This window comes from Pristiophorus japonicus, unplaced genomic scaffold, assembly GCF_044704955.1.
Source record: "Pristiophorus japonicus isolate sPriJap1 unplaced genomic scaffold, sPriJap1.hap1 HAP1_SCAFFOLD_735, whole genome shotgun sequence".
Classification (NCBI taxonomy): domain Eukaryota; kingdom Metazoa; phylum Chordata; class Chondrichthyes; family Pristiophoridae; genus Pristiophorus; species Pristiophorus japonicus.
The window spans coordinates 14,096-38,968 of NW_027254651.1; the positions used below are offsets into that span (position 1 = coordinate 14,096).

General features: G+C 52.0%; 1 protein-coding gene across 1 annotated transcript; it reads left to right on the forward strand.

The window, feature by feature from the left end:
* Positions 1 to 512: 512 nt before the first annotated feature.
* On the forward strand, positions 513 to 6,158 carry LOC139256579 (microfibril-associated glycoprotein 4-like). Its single transcript, XM_070874247.1, has 4 exons — positions 513 to 554; positions 3,235 to 3,331; positions 4,664 to 4,846; positions 5,896 to 6,158. Exons 1-4 carry the CDS (start codon positions 528 to 530, stop codon positions 6,156 to 6,158), a joined length of 570 nt encoding a protein of 189 aa, XP_070730348.1. The 5' UTR covers positions 513 to 527.
* Positions 6,159 to 24,873: the final 18,715 nt, after the last annotated feature.

Consider the following 24,873-nt stretch of genomic DNA (forward strand, 5'->3'; position numbering starts at 1 on the left):
CCGCCATTTAAGACCGAGATGAGGAGGAATTTCTTCAGAAGGTCGTGAATCTGTGGAATTCTCTGCCCCAGAGAGCTGTGGAGGCTGGGTCATTGAATATATTTAAGGCAGAGATCGACAGATTTTTGAACGATAAGGGAGTCGAGGGTTATGGGGAGCGGGCAGGGAAGTGGAGTTGAGACCAGGATCAGATCAGCCATGAACTTATTAAATGGTGGAGCAGGCTCAAGGGGCCGTATGGCCTACTCCTGCTCCTATTTCTTATGTTCTTCAACAATGAAAGAGATGTGGAAGTTCCACTTGGAGTCAAAGGAGGTGGTGATTACAAGATTGTTCCCAGATAACCCTTTCCAGTAATGACTTGCTAATTCCTCACAGGGACAGGCCCAAGGACCTTGAACAATGTGTTGCCCTGGCAGACCAAACCTGTGGATTGTGGGGATATTTATCACCAAGGATTCCGCTCAAGTGGGGTTTACCAGATCTACCCCTCCGGCCCTGTCCATCCACTGAATGTTTACTGTGACATGGAGAGCGATGGTGGAGGATGGACTGTGAGTTTTTGGTGCCTTACATTATTTGAATTGTTTTTTTTTCTGTAATCTTCTCCCCATTCCTCCTGAAGGTGTTCACTTAGTTTTGGATCACCTCTAGTTTACGTAGGGTAGAATGTGGGAGGCCGGTCAGAGTGCATTGGAATAGTCAAGTCTGGAGGTAACAAAGATGAGGGCTTCAGCAGCGGAGGAGCTGAGGCAGGGATGAAGACGGGAGGATGTTACGGAGTTGGAATTGCGTGGCCTTAATAATGGCTCGGCTACATGGTCGGAAGCTCATCTCGGGGTCAAATATGTTAGCAAGGTTGTGAACAGTCTGGCTCAGCCTCGGACATTGACAAGGGAGAGGGACGGAGTCAGTGGCTAGGGAACGGAGTTTGTGGTGGGGACCGAAGACAATGGCTTTGGTCTTCCCAATATTTAGCTGAAAGAAATTTCTGCGCATCCAGTACTCTGGGCATCGGACAAGTAGTCTGACAATTTAGCATTTTTATGGCTTCGTTGACCTGCATCGCTACTTTTAGTGATTTTGTGTATCTGCACCATCTACAAGATGCACTGCAGCAACTCGCCAAGGCTTCTTCGGCAGCACCTCCCAAACCCGTGATCTCTAGGGCAGCAGGCGCATGGGAACACCACCACCTCCACGTTCCCCTCCCAGTCACACACCACCCTAACTGGGAAATATATCGGCCATTCCCTCATCATCGCTGGGTCACAATCCTGGAACTCCCTCCCTAACAGCACTGTGGGAGCACCTTCACCACACGGACTGCAGCGGTTCAAGAAGGCGGCTCACCACCACCTTCTCCAGGGGCAATTAGGGATGGCCAATAAATGCTGGCCTGGCCAGCGACGCCCACATCCCAGGAACGAATTTAAAAAAGACCCAGATCCCTCTGCTCCGCGACCACAGTTTTCCAATCATTTTCCACGGAGTATGTAGCTTCTTTATTCTTCCGACCAAAATTTACCACTTCATACTTATCTATATTGAAGTTCGTTTGTCATTTACACACAAATTGTTACCTTTGCATCCAGATTAAAGGCGTTGCAACAGAAATATGACCCTTGTTTGCATAACCGCCCCAACGGTATAATTAGGATAAGATATGATAGACTCCCGTATGGCTCAGCTCAGGCAATTAAATATCTTGTTTTGCTGGAAGTGTAACAGATACAAGGCAAGGTTTGATGCTCCGATTGTCACTGCGAATAGATAGACTGTTGTGTCCTTAGATGTTCTAGTACTCCACCAGGCAGTGTGTTGTACTTGAACTGTAGTGACCTATTAGTTAACTCCAGAGTGACAATCACACCTGGTGGTCTGCCTTTTATACTGGGCCAGGCAACCTACCTGTACAGGTAACCTACAAGTCTCCCACTGCTGTGCCCTCTGGTGGTAATACCTTGTGATAATACCCAACAGTAGCCATGGACATAGACCTTCAAGCTCAATAGTACAGGGCCTCTCGAAGGTCGACGGAGACACAATGAGGGAAATGAGCAAGCTCTTGTTAAGCCACCTCCTTCCGACGACACGTTTCGAGTAAGCACGAGACTTTATCGTGAAGTGTACGGAGCAGACTTTATTGATGCACAGTCCTTCTGCCAATCACCTAAATCTGTGTGTCCTCTGGTTCTCCACCCTTCCGCCAATGGAACAGTTTCTCTCATGATTTTGAACCCCTCGATCAAATCTCCTCTCAACCTTCTCTGCTCCAAGGAGAACAACCCCAGCTGCTCCAGTCTATCCCCGTCACTGAAGTCCCTCATCCCTGGAACCATTCTCGTCAATCTTTTCTGCATCCTCTCTAAGACCTTCACATCCTGCTTAAAGTGCGGTGCCCAGAATTGGACACAATACCCCAGTTGAGGCCGAACAAGTATTTTATACAGGTTCATCATAATTTCCTTGCTTTTGTACTCTACGCCTCTATTTATGAAGCCCAGGATCCCGTAAGCTTTTTTAACCACTTTCTCAACCTGCCCTGCCACCTTCAACAATTTGTGCACATATACCCCCAGGTCTCTCTGTTCATGCCCTCCCCCCTTTAAAATCGTACCCTTTAGTTTATATTGCCTTTCCTTGTTCTTCCTACAAAAATGTATCACTTTGTACTTTTTTGCATTAAACTTCATCTGCCACGTGTCCGCCCATCCACCAGCTTGTCTATGTCCCCTTGAAGTCAATCACTATCGTCCTCACTGTTCACAATACTTCCAGGTTTTGTGACTTCAACACCATCCTGTTTATATCTTGGTAAGCCAGTTGCTTTAAGATATAGAGAGGTTCGACTGTTAACCCTTAACGTCCCAAGATGTCCGACATGCATCTCTCCAGGATGTCCAACAGCTGTGAGCGGACAACAAGTTTAATTCTTTTCTTTGTGAAGTATGTAGAGGAATGCAGTTTGTCCAATGCTCCATCATGGAGCGTTATCCGTGCATTATCACCTTGCAGTCTGTAGGAGCTTGCCGTGCGCAAATTGGCTGCCGCGTATCCTACATCGCAACAGTGACAGTACAAAAGTACTTCATTGGCTGTAAGGTGCTCTGCGATGGCCCGAGGTTGTGCAAGGCACTATATAAATGTGAGTTTGTTGGATTTCTTTAAGAGAAGCTATTCGGGGAGCATTTGTGGCAAAGTGTAGTAATTCCTCCATCTCCTGTTCGCAAGATGTTTCAGAAAAGACAGGACGGCTCTGTGGACTTCTACAGAGGATGGGACGATTATAAACGGGGTTTCGGCTCAGCGGACGGTGAATATTGGCTGGGTGAGTAGGAACTTAGAGGGTTGTGTGTTGAACCATTGCTGTTAATTGTCATAGAATGAAACAGAACAGGAGGAGGCCATTCAGCCCATCGTGCCTGTGCTGGCTTTCTGAAAGAGCGATCCCATTAGTCCCACTCCCTCCCTGCTCTTTCCATACAGTCCTGAAAATTCATTCTCAGGATGTGGGCATTGCTGGCATGGCCGGCATTTATTGCCCATCCCCTAATCGCCCTTGAGAAGGTGGTGGTGAGCCGCCGCCTTGAACCGCTGCAGTCCGTGTGGTGAAGGTGCTCCCACAGTGCTGAATGGGGCATCCGTCAGTAAAACCTGGCGGGCAAGTGTAAAACTGACCTGTGCCGGGGCGGAGAAATGGGTCTGTGCTGCACCCATACCTGCGGAGGATTTCTGGGTGAGCTGGCTCTGGGCGTGCAGCCGGCCAATTGGATGTTGACCGGACCCCAGCTGTCAAATTACAGCCAATGAAGTACTTTTGGAATGTAGTCACTGTTGTAATGTGGGAAACGCAGCAGCCAATTTGTGCACAGCAAGCTCCCACACACAGCAATGTGACAATGACCAGATAATCTGTTTTCGAATGTTGATTGAGGGATAAATATTGGCCTCAGGAAACCGGGAATAACTCCCCTGCTCTTCTTTGAAATAGTGCCGTGGGATCTTTTGCATCCACCTGAGAGAGCAGATGGGGCCTCGGTTTAACGTCTCATCCGAAAGACGGCACCTCTGACAGTGCGACGCTCCCTCAGTACTGCCCCTCTGACAGTGCCGCACTCCCTCAGCACTGCCTCTCCGACAGTGCGGCGCTCCCTCAGCGCTGCCCCTCCGACAGTGCGGCGCTCCCTCAGCGCTGCCCCTCCGACAGTGCGGCGTTCCCTCAGCGCTGCCCCTCCGACAGTACGGCGTTCCCTCAGCACTGCCCCTCCGACAGTGCGGCGCTCCCTCAGTACTGCCCCTCCGACAGTGCGGCGCTCCCTCAGCACTGCCCCTCCGACAGTGCGGCACTCCCTCAGTACTGCCCCTCCGACAGTGCGGCACTCCCTCATTACTGCCCCTCCGACAGTGCGGCACTCCCTCAGTACTGCCCCTCCGACAGTGCGGCACTCCCTCAGCACTGCACTGGGAGTGTCAGCCTAGAATTTTGTGTTCAAGTCCCTAGAGTGGGACTTGAACCCACAACCCTCTGACTCAGAGGCGAGGGTGCTGCCCACTGAGCCACGGCTAACACTACTGACGGAGATGATGCTGAGCCCTGCTCTCCCATGGCCAAATAGCAACAAGTCTCCCTTTTATAAATCTGAGTCTATATTCCCTGCAGGTCTGCAGAACATACACTTGCTAACAGCCAGGAGGAAATATGAGCTGAGAATTGACTTGGAAGATTTTGAGAACCAGACTGTGTGTGCAAAGTACAAGGAGTTTGCTCTGTCACCCAATGCCATTAATGCGGAAGACAATGGCTACAGTCTGCATGTGCTGGGCTTCGTTGATGGAGGCGCAGGTATTTGTTCTCCCTGAGACCTCTGTTAGAGCAACCCTGTTCACCTCAGCTGGGTGCTAACTGTGGCTCAGTGGGCAGCACTCTTGCCTCTGAGTCAGAAGGTTGTCGGTTGTCCCTGGAGTGGGACTTGAGCACATACATCTAGGCTGACAATGTAGTGCTGAACGTCTCAAAGCGCTTTGTAGCCAATGAAGTACTTTTTGAATGTGGGAAACACGGCAGCCAATTTGTGCACAGTAAGCTCCCACAAACAGCAATGTGATAATGACCAGATAATCTGTTTTTGTTATGTTGATTGAGGGATAAATATTGGCCCAGGACACCAGGGAGAACTCCTCTGCTCTTCTTCAAAATAGTGCCATGGGATCTTTTAAGTCCACCTGAGAGAGCAGACGGAGCCTTAGTTTAATGTCTCATCCGAAAAACAGCATTTCCGACCGTGCGGCACTCCCTCAGTACTGCCCCTCCGATAATGCGGCACTCCCTCAGTACTGCCCCTCCGACAGTGCGGCACTCCCTCAGCACTGCCCCTCCGACAGTGCGGCACTCCCTCAGTACTGCCCCTCCGATAATGCGGCACTCCCTCAGTACTGCCCCTCCGACAGTGCGGCACTCCCTCAGCACTGCCCCTCCGACAGTGCGGCACTCCCTCAGTACTGCCCCTCCGACAGTGCAGCGCTCCCTCAGTACTGCCCCTCCGACAGTGCAGCGCTCCCTCAGTACATCACTGGGAGTGTCAGCCTAGATTTTTTGTGCTCAAGCCCCTGGAGTGAGACTTGAACCTACGACCTTCTGATTCAGAGGCAAGTGTGCTACCCACTGAGCCACGGCTGACACTATGAGTGAGTGAGGATAGGTGCAGGCACGGCTGTGATTCCTCCCGTGGTTGAACAACCGGCTGACACCATCCACAGTTACCGATCTGAAGACTTGGGACGAATGGCTGAAGCAGGGGAGGGGGAATAAAAATTGCATCGGGGTTAAAATGAGGTGCGTTGTTGCTGTTTGGTTTGTGATTAACCGACCGACTTTGTGTGATCTGTTTGCAGGAGACTCACTTGCCTATCATAATGGACACAAGTTCAGCACGTTCGACAGGAATCACCAGGGTCCCACAAACTGTGCACAGAGCAACTCGGGGGCCTTTTGGTACAAGTCGTGTCACACAGCCAACCTCAACGGCCTCTACTTAAAGGGGGCTCATCCTTCCTACGCCAATGGGATCCACTGGAGCACGTGGACTGGGTATTACTATTCCCTCAAAACTGCGACAATGAAAATGAGACAAACCTCTTCACCGCTTCCTGCTTAGAAGGTGCAGCTGCACCGCCCAATACCGAACTGACAGCCCACGATTGGTGCACTCTACAACTCTCTTTCAATTCACCTTTCAGCATTTCTGAAGTTCAGCTGCTTAAATTCGGGTTGCAGTACCGCTGTGTGCCTCTGGGCGTACTGACGGCGCTATTGCACTAGCACACGGGCGCCATCCTCGGGCTCCCAGTGGTACTGCAGCACCTCGAAACCTGTCCATTGGTGCTGTTCAGGGGTCAGGTTGATTTTAATTATTTTATGTGTAAATAACGTTTATTTACTCTGAAGGAAGGGGATTTGTATCCTCTTGGTCCAACAATGACGGCCACCAGAAGTAAAGAAGTCATCATAGGCAGTGCCTCGAGGCGAGGGTGACTCACTTCCACGCCAAAATAGGATGAGTTCCCAGGTGTTTCAATGAAGGACCTAATATTCCAGATCCCGAACTACATCCTGAAGGGTGGAAGATGCCTGTGGGTGGATTTTTTTAATGTGGGGTGACCGTTGCACACCAGCCACCACACGGGCTTGACAGAGCTAGGTCTTGGTCCAGTGGCAAGGGTTAACCAGGACGACTGGAGACCAGCTCTGCTGCACGGACCTTGTGCGCACACATATCGCAGTGTGGGCTGGGCCTGTGCCCTTGGCCCCGAACTCACGCCTCTCCTGGGCCCCGATCACGTTGCTCCACAGTCTCTCGCTCCTCCTGCTCCTTCAGAGTAAATAAGCGACATTTACACACAAAATAATTAAAATCAACTGACCCCTGAACAACACAAATGGACAGGTTTCGAAGGCGCCCGTGTGCTAGTGCAATAGCGCCACCAATATGCCCAGAGGCACACAGCGGTGCTGCAACCCTGCTCCTGCTCCAATCAGCGACCTGGACCTTGATGATGTCACTCTTCGCGCTGCTCCCTGTCGTGGCCGCCACGCTTCTCCTTTTATGGCCCCGACCTGCCGCTTGTGTTGTTTTAATTTATATGGTATGTTTCACCTGCACATTTCATATAAAACGGTTTGGGAGGTCTTTGCAATGGGAACGGCCCTAAACGAGTGCATGTCGTTTGTTGAAGGAGGTGGCTGTGTAACTTTTCCAACCCATTCAGTATTTCACTTGCCCCTGTGTAGTTCTTTGATGCTGTCGAACCCTTGGTATACGGCGCAGGTTGGGTCTAGGTTGGCGGTCCTGTCCCACCTACTGTCCAGCTGCTCTACAGACCATAGACGGGGTGAGGGTCACACTCACGGTACCACCGAACCCAATACCAACAGCTGGTGGAGGAGCCATTTACTTATCCGTCAGTTTGGATGGATAACGCTGATGTGTGAATGATTCCGGGGCTAAAAGGGTTAAATTATGAGGGATGGTTGCATAGGCTTGTATTCCCTCGGGTATCGAAGGTTAAGGGGCGATCGAATTGAGGTGTTCAAAATTATTAAAGGAGTTGATAGAGTGGATAGTTAAACAATTTCCTCTGGTGGGGGGTGTTACGTATGGAAGAACTCCACAAGACAGAGTACTGTGAGCTAAAACGGATGTGACCTTCGTCTCTTTAATACAACTCCAGCGTGCCTAAGCAGCATGGCAGACAACCTTTTATACTCCCTTGGGCAGGTGACCCTTGGGCCTCCAACAGTTGCGCCCTCACAGTTACACAGTTACAATGTTTACATACATAACAGCACTCCCCCCAAAGTCTTTGATACCAATTATTTACAAGTTGAGACGATCCAGTACCCTACGCTCCCTGGTTGATCGTCTGAGTTCAAACTCTGGCATGGGTGAGTTGGTCAGACCATTGCTGCATTGCACTATGGCTGGTCTGACAGGCCTGTTGGGAATGGTGGGTTCATCCTCTTGATTGACAGCGAAGTCGATTGCTGGTTGGGTGTGTGTTGGTGGATCGATGATAATGATGTCCTCTTCAGGTTGTTCCTGGTTGTCTGATCCAAATGCTTTCTGCACGTTTGTCCATTCAATAGTTTGACTATAAACACTCTATTCCCCTCCTTGGCCAAGACAGTGCCAGCAACCCATTTAGCACCATGACCACAATTCAGGACAAACACAGGATTGTTGACATCAATGTCACACGATACAGCCGTGCGATCATGGTACATGTTTTGCCGGTGACGCTGGGTTTCCACATGATCCTTTAGATCGGGGTGGACTAGGGAGAGCCTGGTTTTGAGTGCTCTCTTCATTAACAATTCTGCCGGGGGAACCCCAGTGAGTGAGTGGGGTCACGTCCGGTAGCTGAGCAGAACCCGAGATAACCGGGTCTGCAAGGAGCCTTCCGTCACGCGTTTCAAGCTCTGCTTGTTAGTTTGGAGTGCCCATTCCGCTTGACTGTTGGATGCGGGCTTAAGCAGGGCAGACCTGACATGCTTGATGCAATTGATAAACTCGTTGAATTCCGAGCTGGTGAAACACGGTCCATTGTCACTGACAAGGACGTCGGGCAAGCCATGGGTGGCGAACATAGCCCGGAGGCTTTCAATGGTGGCAGTGGATGTGCTGCATGACATGATTATGCATTCAATCCATTTAGCGTAAGCATCCACTACAACTAAAAACATCTTTCCGAGAAAGGGGCCAGCAAAATGTACGTGGATCCTGGACCACGGTTTGGAGGGCCATGGCCACAGACTCAATGGAGCCTCCCTTTGTGCATTGCTCAGTTGTGAGCACGTGTTGCACTGGTGTATGCATGACTCTAAGTCCGAGTCAATGCCGGGCCACCAAACATGCGACCTGTCTATAGCCTTCATCATGACTATGCCTGGGTGAGTACTGTGTAGGTCGCGTATAAACATTTCCCTGCCTTTTTTTGGCAAAACCACGCGATTACCCCATAAGAGACAATCCGACATTTCATCTTTACGTCGGTGAAACGGTTTAATTTCATCTTGCATCTCCCCAGGAACGGCCGACCAGCTCCCATTGAGGACGTAACTTTTTACAAGTGATACCACAGGATCGGGCTGGTCCAGGTCCTGATCTGGTGAGCAGTGACAGATGACCCCTCGCTCTCAAAAGCATCCATGACCAGAAGCAAGTCTGCGGGCTGCGCCATTTTCATCTGGTAGTGGGCAATGACAGCCAACTGAGGGCACCAGCACAGTTCTCCGTGCCTGGTCTATGGCGGATAACATAGTCATAGGTCGACAATGTTAGTGCTCATCTTTGGATGCGGGACGAAGCATTGGTGTTTATACCTTTGCTTTCTGCAAACAGCGAAATGAGCGGTTTGTGGTCGGTTTCAAGCTCAAACCGAAATCCAAATAGGTATTGGTGTATTTTCTTAACCCCATATACACATGCGAACGCCTCTTTCTCAACCATACTGTAGGCTCTTTCAGCCTTGGATAGACTTCTAGACGCATATGCAACCGGTTGAAGTTTGCCCAATAAATTGGTTTGCTGTAACACACAGCCAACCCCGTACGAAGATGCATTACAAGCTAGCGCTAAAAGTTTACACGGGTCATACAGTACAAGTAACTTATTAGAACAAAGTAGGTTTCTGGTCTTCTCAAAAGCTGTCTTGAGATTTACCTCAAACCCAGTCGTCACCCTTACGTAGCAACATGTGCAACGGTTCCAGCAAAGTGCTTAACCCGGTAGAAAGTTACCAAAATAGTTGAGGAGTCCCAGGAATGAACGCAGTTCCATCACGTTCTGTGGTCTGGGTGCATTCTTGATGGCCTCTGTCTTTGAGTCCGTGGGTCTGATGCCGTCTGCTGCAATCTTTCTCCCGAAAAATGTAACCTCTGGCGCCAGGAAAACACACTTGGAGCGTTTCAGCCTAACTCCCACTCTATCTAGTCGACTTAGAATCTCTTCCAGGTTGTGCAATTGTTCACGACCGGTGATCAGGATGTTGTCTTGAAACACAACGGTGCGCGGAACCGATTTCAGCAAACTCTCCATGTTTCTCTGGAAAATGGCTGAAGCTGAGTGAATCCCGAAAGGGCACCTGTGGTATATGAACATTTGTGCGTGTTGATGCACGTCAGTCTTTTCGAAGATTCAGCCAGCTCCTGTGTCATGTAGGCGGAGGTTAGGTCCAACTTGGTGAACGACTTCCCCTCCGCTAACGTTGCGAACAGGTCATCCGCCTTGGGCAGCGGGTACTAATCCTGTAATGAGACTCTGTTGATCGTTACCTTGTAGTCTCGCAGATTCTGACCGTGCCATCGCTTTTCAACACCAGAACAATCGGACTGGCCTGCACATTAAACTCGACTGGCGATATGATGCCCTCTCGTTGAAGTCTGTCCAGTTCAATCTCGACTTTCTCCCTCATCATATATGGAACCTCTCGAGCCTTGTGATGAACGGGCCTTGCATCGGGGACTAGATGGATCTGCACCTTGGTGCCTGTGAAGTTGCCGATGCCTGGTTCAAATAGCGACGGAAACTTGCTCAGCCCTTGTGCGCACGAGGCACCATCCACTGAAGATAGTGCTTTGATGTCGTCCCAGTTCCATCGAATCTTTCCCAGTCAGCTTCTGCCGAATAGTGTTGGGCCATCGCCTGGTACAATCCACAGTGATAAATCATGCACAGCTCCATCATACGATACCTTCACTGCCGCAATGCCAATGACTGGTATGAGCTCTTTGGTGTAGGTGTGCAGCTTTGTCTGAATCAGGCTCAGTTTGGGCCTTTGTGCCTTGTTGCCCCACAGTTTCTCAAAAGCCTTCTGGCTCATAATTGACTGACTCGCCCCCGTGTCCAACTCCATTGATACCGGAATACCGTTCAATTTGACTTTCAGCATAATAGGAGGGCTCTTGGTGGTGAAGGTATGTACCCCATACACTTCTTCCTCGGGTTGAGTTGCCTCTCTTGTTTGTTCTGCGTGATCTGCGCCGGATCGATCATCCTCTGCCGACTCTGCCACGTGGTGAGTTGCAGGACTCTTGCACATTCGCTGGAGGTGCCCCATTGTTTCGCAGCTTTTGCAAATGTAGTGCTTGAATCGACATTGATGGGCTCGATGATTACCCCCGCAGCGCCAACATGGCGCTAATGGATTCGCATTCACGTCCCACGGCGAACTCTGAGTCATCCTCGGTCTTGCAGCTGCAGGCGTGTAGGCCCTGCCATATGCAGTTCTGCCTGCTAGCAACGTTATTTTATGCACAGTACTTGCCGGTGAGCTTCGATGCCGGGAAGATATCTGTCTGGTATTATCGCTCGTGGATATGAATGCCTGGGCTATCGTGATGGCCTTGCTCGGGTCTAGGGATTCGGCGGACAGCAGCTTGCGAAGAAACGCCGATGCCAAGTGCAAAAAAGTCCTGCAGCATTTCCCCCCAAAATCCAGCAAATTCGCAAGTTCCCGCAAGGCGTCTCAGGTCGGCGACATAACTCGTCAGGTCCTGGCCCTCGGAGCGGTGGTGTGTGTAGAAGTGATACCTGGCCATTAATACGCTCTCCTTCGGCTTGAGGCGGTTCCGAACCAGCGTACACAACTCTGTATATGTCTTCTCCGCTGGTTCCTCCAGTGCTAGCAGATGCTTGATGAGGCCGTATGTTGTGGACCCACACACGGTGAGGAGAATCGCCCTGCGCTTGATCACTTTATCGTCCCCATCCAGCTCATTGGCCACAAAGTACTGGTCGAGACGCTCAACGAAGGCTTCCCAATCATCACCCTCTACAAATCTCTCTCAAATACCAACGGCAGCCATGACTACGTGAAAGTTCGTAATCTGTTACTCGTCGCCAATTGTTCAGTATAGAAGAACTCCACAAGACTGAGTACTGTAAGCTAAAACTGATGTGATCTTGGTCTCTTTAATAAAACTCCAAAGTGCTGAAGCAGCATGGCAGACAACCTTTTATACTCTCTTGCACGATGTGTGCAGGTGACCCTTGGGCCTCCAACAGTTGCGCCCCCTGGTGGCAAGTCTTACACAGTTACAATGTTTACATACATAACACGGGGAGTCCAGAACAAGGGGGCATCACATTAAAATCAGAGTCAGGCCGTTCTGGGGTGATGTCAGGAGGCAATTGTTCTGAAACTCTCTCCCCTAAAACTTGACGATCAATTGAAAATGTCAAAACTAAGGTTGATGGATTTTTGTTGGGTGAGGGTTAGGGAACGAAGGTGGGCATAAAAGCAGCAAATGCTGGAAATCTCAGCAAGTCAGGCAGTATCTGTGGGGAGGAAGCAGAGTTAACGTAATGACAGATGCTGCCTGACCTGCTGAGATTTCCAGCATTTTCTGTTTTTATTCCAGCATCTGCGGTATTTTGCGCTTGTGTGGGCAGATGGAGTTGAGCTAATTGAATGGCGGAGCAGGCTCGAGGGGCTGAATGGCCTCCTGTTCCAATATGAAGGGCACACAAACTCTCTACAGGCCACGACTCCTGTACTAATCGTGTACAGCCCCCCATGTCCACGACCGCAATCTGCTTTTAAGGGCGTGAATTGTACCTGAGCTGGAGGTTACTGGTTCTGTTGGTAAGCTCCCCAGTGCTGCTAGCACCTTAACAGTTTGTGGCGGAGGAACGGCGAGAGATCGTGGCGGAGGAGCGGCGAGAGATCGTGGCGGAGGAGCGGCGAATGTTTGTGGCGGAGGAACGGTGAGAGATCGTGGCGGAGGAACGGCGAGAGATCGTGGCGGAGGAGCGGCGAGAGATCGTGGCGGAGGAGCGGTGAGAGATCGTGGCGGAGGAGCGGTGAGAGATCGTGGCGGAGGAGCGGTGAGAGATCGTGGCGGAGGAGCGGCGAATGTTTGTGGCGGAGGAGCGGTGAGAGATCGTGGCGGAGGAGCGGTGAGAGATCGTGGCGGAGGAGCGGCGAGAGATCGTGGCGGAGGAGCGGCAAATGAGGGTACAGGGTCCAGAAGCGGCGAGGGCCCAGGGACAGCACGGGCCCAGCCCACACTGTGCGATATGTGCGCGCACTAGGCCCGTGCAGCAGAGCTGGTCTCCAGTCGTCCTGGTTAACCCTCGCCACTGGACCAAGACCTCGCTCTGTCAAGCCCGTGTGGTGGCTGGTGTGCAACGGCCACCCCACGTTAAAAAAATCCACGCACAGGCATCTTCCACCCCCTCAACTGGAGTTCAGGACTGGAACATCGGGTACGTCATTGAAACATATGTGAACTCATGTGGAAGCAAGTCATCCTCGTTCGAGGGACTGCCGATGATGATGAGTATGACAGGAATTGGAATTCATTATCACCATCAAAAATTCAATATGAACCCTTGAAATACTTTGCCCTTTTCAGACAAAAGCCACACTCATTGGTCCAACAGGACATTACCATTACCTTGTGCATGAACCCAACAGGTTAGTTTGCAGGTGCAGCAGGTAATCAGGAAGGCGAATGGAATGTTGGCCTTCACTGCGAGAGGGATGGAATACAAAAGCAGGGAGGTCCTGCTGCAACTGTACAGGGTATTGGTGAGGCCGCACCTGGAGTACTGCGTGCAGTTTTGGTCACCTTACTTAAGGAAGGATATACTGGCTTTGGAGGGGGTACAGAGACGATTCACTGGGCTGATTCCTTATGATGATAGATTGAGTAGACTGGGTCTTTACTCGTTGGAGTTCAGAAGGATGAGGGGTGATCTTATAGAAACATTTAAAATAATGAAAGGGATAGACAAGATAGAGGCAGAGAGGTTGTTTCCACTGGTCGGGGAGACTAGAACTAGGGGGCACAGCCTCAAAATACGGGGGAGCCAATTTAAAACCGAGTTGAGAAGGAATTTCTTCTCCCAGAGGGTTGTGAATCTGTGGAATTCTCTGCCCAAGGAAGCAGTTGAGGTTAGCTCATTGAATATATTCAAATCACAGATAGATAGATTTTTAACCAATAAGGAAATTAAGGGTTATGGGGAGCGGGCGGGTAAGTGGAGCTGAGTCCACGGCCAGATCAGCCATGATCTTGTTGAATGGCGGAGCAGGCTCAAGGGGCTAGATGGCCTACTCCTGTTCCTAATTCTTATGTTCTTATGTTCTTTGGTTTGTGCCTGAAGGTAATAAAGATCTCCTTAAGATGCTTGGTAGCAAAGTCAGCGATTGGCAGGGCGCTGGGCAGTCGTCCGGAAGATCATAATCGAGTCACGGTTCTTGTTAGCACATTATATAACACGCCTCATCGTAAGAGAGAGGTGTTCTGGTCTGTCCACCTCCCATCACGTCTTTAAAATGCTTTCACATGAATATCACCCGCATGACGTTAGCCCAAAAAGTGACCAGACTGTTTCCCGGTTACTTTGAGGTCTTTGTAACATAATAGTCAAGTTGACCAGTTGGCTGATTTGGTCCTTTAGGGCATAATAGGACACTATTTCCCTTTTCCCACAGCGCTATAGTCTCCACTCCCTCATTTTTATCCCCTATACAATAGAGCTCCCCTATTGAACTGCTGCTCCACCCAGTGGACCATTGCGGTAATGCAACTACTGATGTAAATACAATAAAAAGGTCATGTGACAAAGTCACATGACGACAGTTTCTGCATTGGAGCCATCTTGTGTGTGTGTGTGTGTGTGTGTGAGTGCGCGCTTCTTAGTGATGTGATAAAGAATATATCACATCCTTCAGCTTTGTCTCAAGGTGCTGGAACATGTCCAAAGGTGATGCCTACCCTCTAACAGCTTCCCCACGAAGGCAATCATCACAAGGCAGCTACGACCATCAATCTGGACAAGCCACTTCACAGTGAAGAGCCATTGCATCTGAATCTTGTCCTTGGGGGGGGGGGGGGACAGAGGGGAACAGAGAAAGGATGAACTTGCATTAATATAGCACCTTTCCCATCCGCGGGATGTCCCAAAGCACTACCTAGCCAATCAAAGTCACTGTTGTCATGTGTAAGGGAAACATGATGGGTCATTTGTACACAGCAAGCTCCTACAAATAGTCATCAACATAAATGAACAGTTAATCTGTTTTGGTGGTGCCCGGTTAAGGAGAAATTCTTCCCAGGACACCAGAGAATTCGCTTGGCCGCCCTTGAATAGTACCATGGGAACTTTCGCGTCCACCTGAGCGGCTGTGCGGAGCCTCGGTTTAACGTCTCGTCCGAAATACAGCGCAGCACTAGAGTGCTGGCCTGGAGTGGGATTTGAACCCACAATCTCTGACCCAGAGGCGAGAGAGTTAGCCACTGAACAGCGGCTGACGATTGGCTATCATCCACCCTCAGGGCCTCCCTGATAAAGTGCAACATCCCCACCGACACCTGGGAGTCCCTGGCCAAAGACCAGTCCGCCCTAAGTGGAGGAAGTGCATCCGGGAGGGCGCTGAGCACCTCGAGTCTCGTCGCCGAGAGCATGCAGAAATGAAAGCCCAGACAGCGGAAAGAGCGTGCGGCAAACCTGTCCCACCTTCCCTTACCCTCAACGACTATCTGTCCCACCTGTGACAGGGACTGTGGCTCTCGTATTGGACTGTTCAGTCACCTAAGGACTCATTTTTGGAGTGGAAGCAAGTCTTCCCCGATTCCGAGGGACTGCCTCTGAAATTGATCCACAAACTATTCAACAGGGCTCACTGAACAGCGGTGAAAAAGAAAGAAAGACTTACATTTCTATAGCGCCTTTCATGACCACCGGACGTCTCAAAGCACTTCACAGCCAATGAATGAATGAATGAATGGCTCCCTGTGATGAGACGTATACCAGTATGGGGGCTGTCTGGACTCTCGCCTTATTTATTTGCCAAGTGCAGGTACTCCAGTTCCTGCAGAGACTGGAATGCCTTGTCTGGTAACCCTGTAAGGAGATAAGAACATAACAACTAGGAGCAGGAGAAGGCCATACAGTAACTCAGGCCTGCTCTGCCATTCAACAAGCTCATGGCTTCTACCTCAACTCCACTTTCCCGCCCAATCCCCATATCCCTTGATTCCCCTAGTGTCCAACAATCTCTCGATCTCCGTCCCAACCACTGAGCCTCCACAGCCCTCTGGGGCAGAGAATTCCAAATATTCACCACCCTCTGAGTGAAGAAATTTCTTCTCATCTCAGTCCTAAATGGCTGACCCCTTATTCTGAGACTGTGACCCCTGGTTCTAGACTCCCCAGCCCGGGGGGGAAACACCCTCCCTGCATCTACCCTGTCAAGCCTTGTAAGAATGTTGTATGTTTCAATGAGATCATCTCTCATTCTTCTAAACTCTAGAGAATATAGGCCCAGTCTACCCAATCTCTCCTTATAGGGCAATCCCCCCATCCCAGGAATCAGTCTGGTGAACCTTCGTTGCATTCCCTCCAAGGCAAGTATATCCTTCCCGAGATAAGGAGACCAGAACTGTACACAGTACTCCAGGTGTGGTCTCACCAGGGCCCGATATAATGGCAATTATAATTGTAATTAAACAAAGGGGGCGAAATTCGCATCGTTTGCACTAATGGGGTGTGAACGATTTCTCGCCCGGGGGGGTGCTACCGCCTCCCGTGGAATTGCGCGTGAGTTAGCGGAGCTGCAAACCGGCAGCGCCCTGCCCCGCCCCCGCCAGTAGCGCCCCAGGCCATTGCACCGTCACTGATGATGTCATCGCCGCGCTCCGCGACCCGTTTCCGCCCCAGAGCGGAAATTGGTCAGCGCCCCGTGGGCCGTCGCGGGCGATGTCAGCGCCAGGCTCACAGGTCGCGAACCCGGGACCGCACTCCGCTCACGGGGGCAGAAGCTAAAGGGGAGGTGCGCGCACCATCTTTTATTTCCCCGCTCGGCCTCTCGTTGGGATCGCACTCGGTGAACTGAAGGGCTAGACACCCCCGCAAGCCCCTCACCACTCGATTGCCGCCCAGAAATGCCGTTTAGGTTCTGCACCTAACGTCACGACAATTTCCATAATAAAGGTAAGAAATATCGCCCGGCGAGAAAATGAATCTTGCACCAGGATTGTAAAGTCCTGTCCTCTCACGAGGCATGTAGTGAAGTCAAGGTCATTCTGGACCTGCACCTTTATTTCACAGTTCTGGAATGCTGCACTTGCCTGACAGGAAGGGGTGGATCAGATGAAAAGTACAATGCGGGAGACAATTGGGAGGACTTTATAGAAAGGCTCCAGCAAAGCTTTGCAACAAAAGACTGGTTAGGCGATGATAAGGCAAACAAGAGAAGGGCCCATATCTTGACCAGCTGTGGCTCGAAAACATACGCTTTAATGAAGGACCTGTTGGCACCTGAGAAACCAGCAAGCAAGTCGTTTGAAGAATTGAGCACACTGGTAAGAGACCACCTGAAGCCAGCGAGCAGCCTACACATGACCAGACACAGGTTCTACAACTACAGACACTGTGTGAGCCAGAGCATACCCGACTTCGTGGTGGAACTTCGGAGGTTGGCTAGTTTATGTGAGTTCTCCGACGAACTGAGGAGAGAAATACTGAGAGACTTTTTCATTGAAGGAATAGGCCATGCAGGCATATTCCGAAAGCTCATAGAGACCAAGAACCTGACCTTAGAGGCAGCAGCACTGGTTGCACAGACATTCTTGGTAGGGGAAGAAGAAACGAGGTTGATTTACAATGCAGGTACGACAACTAACGAAATAATGGAACAAGGAGTTCACAGCATTAGAAAAGCTGCTACCCCCACACACAGACAAAACCGGCAGAACAGGCTTTCGACAGCAAGCAGTGGCAACAGAAGCCATCAAGGGCCACAGGAACGGCCGTTCACACCTCATTAACCACAATGCGAGCAATCAACTACAAACTGAGAGAAGCTCAAGAGAGATCAGCCAGACACAGCCCATTCTTTGCAAGCAGTCTGTGCTGGAGGTCTGGGGGTGGGCACTCATTAAAGGAATGTCGATTTCAGCCGGCTGTTTGCAGGAACTGTGAATATACAGGACATTTGGCCCGCATGTGCAAAAAAACAGCAGCTCGGCTGGTATACGAATTGGAGGGGTCGGAAAGCGGACCTGAAGATGGTGGGGACAGTACCCGGGACACCGATGTACAGCGGGGCAACGCGATCAATGGCCGCTGCTCCTACAACAGGACTTCTCCTATAATGATGAGGGTCCTACTCAACGGGATATCTGTCAACATGGAGCTGGATACGGGAGCGAGTCAATCTCTCATGGGCGCTCAACAATTTGAACAACTGTGGCCGCATAAAAGAGACAGACCAAAACTCACAAGGGTCGACACCAAACTAAGGACCTATAACAAAGAAATCATACCAGTCCTCGGCAGCGCCATGCTCTCTGTCACACACAAAGAGACAGTGAACCGACTTCCCCTGTGGATTGTCCCGGAGACCCCCCCAGCACTGGTGGGGAGAAGCTGGCTGGCAAAATTAAACTGGAAATGGGATGATGTCCATGCCATGTCATTAGAGGAACGGACCTCCTGCTCAACAGTTACAAAGCGATTTGAACATCTCTTTCAGCCAGGTGTGGGCACTTTCAAAGGGGCCAAAGTCAAAATCTACATCACACAGGATGCTAGATCGGTTCATCACAAGGCCAGAGCTGTACCCTATGTGATGAGGGAAAAGATTGAACACAAACTAGACAGGCTTCTGCGGGAAGGCATTATATCACCTGTGGAATTTAGCGACTGGGCAAGTCCCATTGTCCCAGTCATGAAGCCTGATGGATCCGTACGAATCTGTGGGGACTACAAATCTACCATAAACAGAGTCTCCCTACAGGACCAGTACCCGCTGCCCAGAGCGGAGGACTTATTTGCCACATTGGCTGGAGATAAACTTTTCTCAAAATTAGACCTCACATCTGCGTATATGACGCAAGAATTGACCGAGAAATCCAAGCTACTCACCACCATCAACACACATCGAGGCCTTTTCATGTACAATCGATGCCCATTCGGCATCAGGTCGGAAGCTACCATATTCCAGCGAAACATGGAGAGTCTGCTCAAGTCCATCCAGGGGACGGTTGTATTTCAAGACGACATACTTTATCACGGGCAGGGACACCGACTCCCATCTCCGTAATTTGGAGGAAGTACCAAAGCAGTTGGATCGGGTAGGCCTACGAGTCAAGAAATCCAAGTGCCTGTTTCTCGCACCCGAGGCAGAAGGATTGCCGCTGATTGAATCCGCCCAACAGAGTCCAAAACAGAAGCAATTCGCCTGGCACCCAGGCCCCGGAATGACTCAGAACTGCGTGCCTTTCTCGGGCTACACAATTACTTTGGGAACTTTATGCAGAACTTAAGCACGCTGCTGGAGCCTCTCCATGTGCTACTCAGGAAGGGGTGCGATTGGTTTTGGGGGGACGCCCAGGAACGCGCCTTCAATAAGGCACGCAACCTTCTGTGTTCCAACAGTGTTTTGACTTTCTTTGATCCAGGTAAAAAGCTAGTTCTCAATGCGATGCGCCAACGTATGGGGTCGGGTGCGTTTTGCAACATGTCAATAGTGCGGGCAAATTACAAACCATAGCTTATGCCTCCAGGTCACTTTCGTGGGCGGAGCGCGGGTATGGAATGGTAGAGAAGGAGGCGCTCGCGTGCGTGTACGGTGTCAAAAAGATGCACCAAAACATTTTCGGGGCCAAGTTCGCGTTAGAAACCGACCACAAGCCCCTCACGTCCCTCCTATCCGAGAGCAAGACAATAAACGGCAACACCTCGGCGCAAATTCAACGGTGGGCACTCATGGCATGTTGGCCTTCATAGCGAGGGGATTTGAATACAGGGGCAGGGAGGTGTTGCTACAGTTGTACAGGGCCTTGGTGAGGCCACACCTGGAGTATTGTGTACAGTTTTGGTCTCCTAACTTGAGGAAGGACATTCTTGCTATTGAGGGAGTGCAGCGAAGATTCACCAGACTGATTCCCGGGATGGCGGGACTGACCTATCAAGAAAGATTGGATCAACTGGGCTTGTATTCACTGGAGTTCAGAAGAATGAGAGGGGACCTCATAGAAACGTTTAAAATTCTGACGGGTTTAGACAGGTTAGATGCAGGAAGAATGTTCCCAATGTTGGGGAAGTCCAGAACCAGGGGTCACAGTCTGAGGATAAGGGGTAAGCCATTTAGGACCGAGATGAGGAGAAACTTCTTCACCCAGAGAGTGGTGAACCTGTGGAATTCTCTACCACAGAAAGTAGTTGAGGCCAATTCACTAAATATATTCAAAAGGGAGTTAGATGAAGTCCTTACTACTCGGGGGATCAAGGGTTATGGCGAGAAAGCAGGAAGGGGGTACTGAAGTTTCATGTTCAGCCATGAACTCATTGAATGGCGGTGCAGGCTAGAAGGGCTGAATGGCCTGCTCCTGCACCTATTTTCTATGTTTCTATGTTTCTATGCTGGCGTCCTACGACTATACCATAAGGCACAGACCAGGCACAAAAAACTGTGCCGACGTGCTCAGCAGGCTACCCCTGGCGATCACGGAAGGGTCTGACGAACAGGACTGTGAGAAAGTCATGGCAATCAATGCCTTTGAGTCCACAGGTTCGCCCATGACGGCTCGCCAAATCAGAGCCTGGACGGCCAGCGACCCCACGTTATCCTTAGTAAAAAGATGTGTCCTAACCGGTGACTGGGCAGAGGCTCGCGATGCCTGCCTCGAGGAATTAAAACCTTTTCACAGGCGCATGCATGAGCTATCACAACAAGCAGACTGCCTGATGTGGGGCAGCCGAGTAGTCATGCCTCTGCGAGGCAGAGAGGCATTTGTCCGGGAGCTCCACCACGAGCACCCGGGGATCGTTCTCACGAAGGCCATAGCCAGATCCCACGTCTGGTGGCCTGGTATTGACGCGGACTTGGAGCTCTGCGTCCGAAGGTGCACCATTTGTGCCCAACTCAGAAATGCCCCCAGGGAGGCTCCACTGAGCCCCTGGCCCTGGCCTACAAGACCGTGGTCGTGGGTGCATGTAGACTATGCGGGACCATTCATGGTCAAAATGTTCCTCAAAATTGTAGATACATTTTCAAAGTGGATCAAGTGCACCATTTTAAACTCGAGCACCACCTCCACCACTGTGGAGAGCCTTGCAACCATGTTTGCAACGCACAGAATCCCTGACATATTGGTCAGTGACAATGGTCCGTGCTTCACCAGCGCAGAATTCCAAAACTTTATAAAAGACCACAGCATAAATCACGTCAAGACGGCACCGTTCAAGCCGGCCTCCAACGGCCAGGCGGAGAGAGCAGTGCAAATCATTAAACAAGGCATGCTTAAAATCCAAGGTTCCACACTGCAGGGTTTCCTGTCGCGACTGCTGCTGGCATACAGATCTCGTCCGCACTCACTGACTGGGATCCCCCCGCGCAACTGTTGATGAAAAGGACTTTAAAAACAAGGCACTCATTAATCCTCCCAGACATGCACGAAATCGTTGAGGCAAAGCGCCGTAAGCTGACTGAGTACCATGACAGAAATTCGAGGGGGAGATGGAATGAGATAGGGGACAAAGTGTTGGTACTAAACTATGGCAGGGGTCCCAAATGGCTTGCAGGGACAGTAACGGGCAAGGAAGGAAACAGGCTACTGGTGGTACAAATGGACAATGGAAAAACCTGCCGGAGGCATGTAGACCAAGTCAAAAACAGATTTATCAACAACACTGTGGAACCAGAGGCAGACTACAATGTGGAACTCGCACCACACCTGGTGGACAGACAGAGGGAACAACCTGAGGAAAGGGCAATCCCAACAGACAGCAAATAAGCACAGGTCTCTTGCAAGTGCACCCCCGGTGGTAAGGTATACTGGTGGTTACAGGTCATATCTTATTACAGTCATGTATAGCATGTTGGGATACAGTTATATATAATAATGTAAGATACATGACAAGGATTCTCAGCGGTTAAAGGTGAAACTAGGTGAAATGGGCGGTTCTTAAAATGTTTTTAAAAAATTTACTCCGAGGCTGCGGTTGGGCCTAGAGAGGCAGGAAAACTTTCAAAAAATTTTCACGAAAAATAAAAATAAAAAGTTACAAAATATTCACAAGGTAGTTTTACAGCTAATCGGTGTTTTACAATTTCGGGGAAGCTAATGGGGTGATGCGCGCGATGATGATGTCACGATCTGCGGGCGCAGGAGATCCGGGCGAAAAGACGTGACACCGCCTCTAAACGCCCGCCCTATATGGCGGGACTCAACGCCAGCGCCGCGCATGAGTGAGGCATTTGCGCAAATGCATTGAATTTTGAGCCCTCGCAGTCAGAAGGTCGTGGGTTCAAGTCTCACTCCGAACACTTGAGCAGAGAAATGCAGGTCAACACTCCCAGTGCAGTACTGAGGGAGTGCCGCACTGTCGGAGGGGCAGTGCTGAGGGAGTGCCGCACTGTCGGAGGGGCAGTACTGAGGGAGCGCCGCACTGTCGGAGGGGCAGTACTGAGGGAGCGCCGCACTGTCAGAGGGGCAGTACTGAGGGAGCGCCGCACTGTCGGAGGGGCAGTACTGAGGGAGCGCCGCACTGTCGGAGGGGCAGTACTGAGGGAGCGCCACACTGTCGGAGGGGCAGTACTGAGGGAGCGGCGCACTGTCGGAGGGACAGTACTGAGGGAGCGCCGCACTGTCGGAGGGGCAGTACTGAGGGAGCGTTGCACTGTCGGAGGGGCAGTACTGAGGGAGTGCCGCACTGTCGGAGGGGCAGTACTAAGGGAGCGCTGCACTGTCGGAGGGGCAGTACTAAGGGAGCGCTGCACTGTCGGAGGGACAGTACTGAGGGAGTGCCGCACTGTCGGAGGGGCAGTACTGAGGGAGCGCCGCAATGTCGGAGGGGCAGTACTAAGGGAGCGCTGCACTGTCGGAGGGACAGTACTGAGGGAGTGCCGCACTGTCGGAGAGGCAGTACTGAGGGAGCGCGCACTGTCGGAGGGGCAGTACTAAGGGAGCGCTGCACTGTCGGAGGGGCAGTATTGAGGGAGCGCCGCACTGTCGGAGGGGCAGTACTGAGGGAGCGCCGTACTGTTGGAGGGGCAGTGCTGAGGGAGCGCTGCACTGTCGGAGGGGCAATACTGAGGGAGCGCCGCACTGTCGGAGGGGCAGGACTGAGGGAGCGCTGCACTGTCGGAAGTGCTGTACTGAGGGAGTGCCGCACTGTCGGAGGGCAGTACTGAGGGACGCCGCACTGTCGGAGGGGCAGTACTGAAGGAGTGCCGCACTGTCGGAAGTGCTGTACTGAGGGAGTGCCGCACTGTCGGAGGGCAGTACTGAGGGACGCCGCACTGTCGGAGGGGCAGTACTGAAGGAGTGCCGCACTGTCGGAGGGGCAGTACTGAGGGAGTGCCGCACTGTCGGAGGGGCAGTACTGAGGGATGCCGCACTGTCGGAGGGGCAATACTGAGGGAGTGTTGCACTGTCGGAGGGGCAGTACTGAGGGAGTGCTGCACTGTCGGAGGGGCAATGTGAGGGAGCGCTGCACTGTTGGAGGGGCAGTACTGAGGGAACGATGCACTGTCGGAGGGGCAATACTGAGGGAGTGCTGCACTGTCGGAAGTGCTGTACTGAGGGAGTGCCGCACTGTCAGAGGGCAGTACTGAGGGACGCCGCACTGTCGGAGGGCAGTACTGAGGGAGCTCTGCACTGTCGGAGGGGCAGTACTGAGGGAGTGCTGCACTGTCGGAGGGGCAGTACTGAGGGAGTGCTGCACTGGCGGAGGGGCAATGTGAGGGAGCGCTGCACTGTTGGAGGGGCAGTACTGAGGGAACGATGCACTGTCGGAGGGGCAGTACTGAGGGAGTGCCGCACTGTCGGAGAGGCAGTATTGAGGGAGCGCCGCACTGTAGGAGGGGCAGTACTGAGGGAGCGCCGCACTGTCGGAGGAGAAGTACAGAGGGAGCGCCGCACTGTCGGAGGGGCAGTACTGAGGGAGCGCCGCACTGTCGGAGGGGAAGTACTGAGGGAGCGCCGCACTGTAGGAGGGGCAGTACTGAGGGAACGCAGCACTGTTGGAGGGGAAGTACTGAGGGAGCTCCACACTGTCCGAGGGGCAGTACTGAGGGAACGCCGCACTGTCCGAGGGGCAGTACTGAGGGAGTGCTGCACTGTCGGAGGGGCAGTACTGAGCGAGTGCTGCACTTTCGGAGGGGCAGTACTGAGGGAGCGCCACACTGTCGGAGGGGCGGTACTGAGGGAACGCCGCACTGTCGGAGGGGCAGCACTGAGGGAACGCCGCACTGTCGGAGGGGCAATATTGAGGGAGCGTCGCACTGTCTGAGGGGCAGTACTGAGGGAGCACCGCACTGTCGGAGGGAAAGTACTTAGGGAGCGCCGCACTGTCCGAGGGGCAGTAATGAGGGAGCGCCGCACTGTCCGAGGGGCAGTACTGAGGGAGCGCCGCACTGTCGGAGGGGCTGTACTGAGGGAGCGCTGCACTGTCGGAGGGATAGTGCTGAGGGAGCGCCGCACTGTCCGAGGGGCAGTACTGAGGGAGCGCCGCACTGTCGGAGGGGCAGTACTGAGGGAGCGCCGCACTGTCGGAGGGACAGTACTGAGGGAGCGCTGCACTGTCGGAGGGGCAGTACTGAGGCAGCTCCGCACTGTCGGAGGGGCAGTACTGAGGGAGCGCCGCACTGTTGGAGGGGCAGTGCTGAGGGAGCGCTGCACTGTCGGAGGGGCAATACTGAGGGAGCGCCGCACTGTCGGAGGGGCAGGACTGAGGGAGCGCTGCACTGTCGGAAGTGCTGTACTGAGGGAGTGCCGCACTGTCGGAGGGCAGTACTGAGGGACGCCGCACTGTCGGAGGGGCAGTACTGAAGGAGTGCCGCACTGTCGGAGGG